This window comes from Chenopodium quinoa, unplaced genomic scaffold, assembly GCF_001683475.1.
Source record: "Chenopodium quinoa cultivar QQ74 unplaced genomic scaffold, ASM168347v1, whole genome shotgun sequence".
In the NCBI taxonomy this organism is placed as follows: Eukaryota; Viridiplantae; Streptophyta; class Magnoliopsida; order Caryophyllales; family Amaranthaceae; genus Chenopodium; species Chenopodium quinoa.
Window position 1 is genome coordinate 7,027 of NW_018742596.1, and position 1,089 is coordinate 8,115.

The 1,089-nt window shown below is 44.6% G+C and overlaps 1 protein-coding gene across 1 annotated transcript; it reads left to right on the top strand.

The window, feature by feature from the left end:
• Positions 1 to 207: 207 nt before the first annotated feature.
• On the top strand, positions 208 to 774 carry LOC110721105. The gene has a single exon (XM_021900231.1). The coding sequence runs from the start codon at positions 208 to 210 to the stop codon at positions 772 to 774; it is 567 nt and encodes a 188-aa protein (XP_021755923.1).
• The last annotated feature ends 315 nt before the right edge of the window (positions 775 to 1,089 follow it).

Consider the following 1,089-nt stretch of genomic DNA (forward strand, 5'->3'; position numbering starts at 1 on the left):
CTCAAGCTTCTCAAAAAAGTCATATTTCCACAGTTTGGAGTGCCTAGAGTGCTAATTAGCGATGGTGGTTCTCATTTTTACAAGAAGCAATTCGAAGCTCTCCTCAAAAGGTATGGGGTTCATCACAAGGTTGGTCTTCCTTACCACCCTCAAACTCAAGGACAAATGGAAGTGTCCAATAGATAGATCAAAAACCTTCTTGAGAGGATGGTGAACAAGTCTATAAAAGATTGGTCTCTCAAGCTCGATGACTCGCTTTGGGCTCTAAGGACGGCATACAAAACCCCCATTGGCACGACCCCTTACCGGTTGGTCTATGGGAAGGCTTGTCATTTGCCGGTTGAGTTGGAATATAAGGCTTGGTGGGCGATCAAAGAGCTTAACATGGATATGTCCTTGGCGGGTGAGAAAAGATTGCTGAAGCTCAATGAACTTAAGGAGCTCCGGTATGATGCTTACGAGAACTCGAGGCTCTACAAGGAGAGGACTAAGAGATGGCACGACCGACATATAAGGAACAAGAGCTTCAAGGTTGGAGACAAGGTGTTGTTGTTAAACTCTAGGCTTCGGTTGTTTCCCGGAAAACTAAAATCCAAGTGGTCGGGGCCTTTCACAATTTCGAGGACTACTCCTTACGGGTCTTTTGAGTTGGAGGCGGAGGGGAACAAGTTCATGGTTAACGGCCACCGTTTGAAGCTCTACCATTGCAATGATCAAGTTGGCATAATTAAGTGCATGAGGCTTGATCCATCGGATCCTAAGCCACTTTCTTGATGATGATGTGTTATGGTTAAGGTAATGACCTTATAAAGAAGCGCTTCTCGGGAGGCAACCCGAGTTCTCAACTCTCTTGGTTTTGTGTTTCTTGTGTTTGATTAATTTTGGATGATTTTTCTTTAGTTTCTTATTATATGTGTTTTGCTCTTCTAATAGGTACTTAGATCTTTGGGAATTTGTTCTACTAAGTTGGGTTTGGAGAAGTTAAGGAGAAAGGAAGAAATGAAAGTGGAGATGCCCAGGAGAAACCCTGGAGAGGGCGCGCACAGGGAAGCCTCGGGCGCGGACAGAGGCCTTTCAGATTTTCAAGGA

What these genes read in the sequence shown, in the direction of transcription:
- LOC110721105 (XM_021900231.1), top strand. Translation starts at nt 208, where the DNA reads ATGGTGAACAAGTCTATAAAAGATTGGTCTCTCAAGCTCGATGACTCG.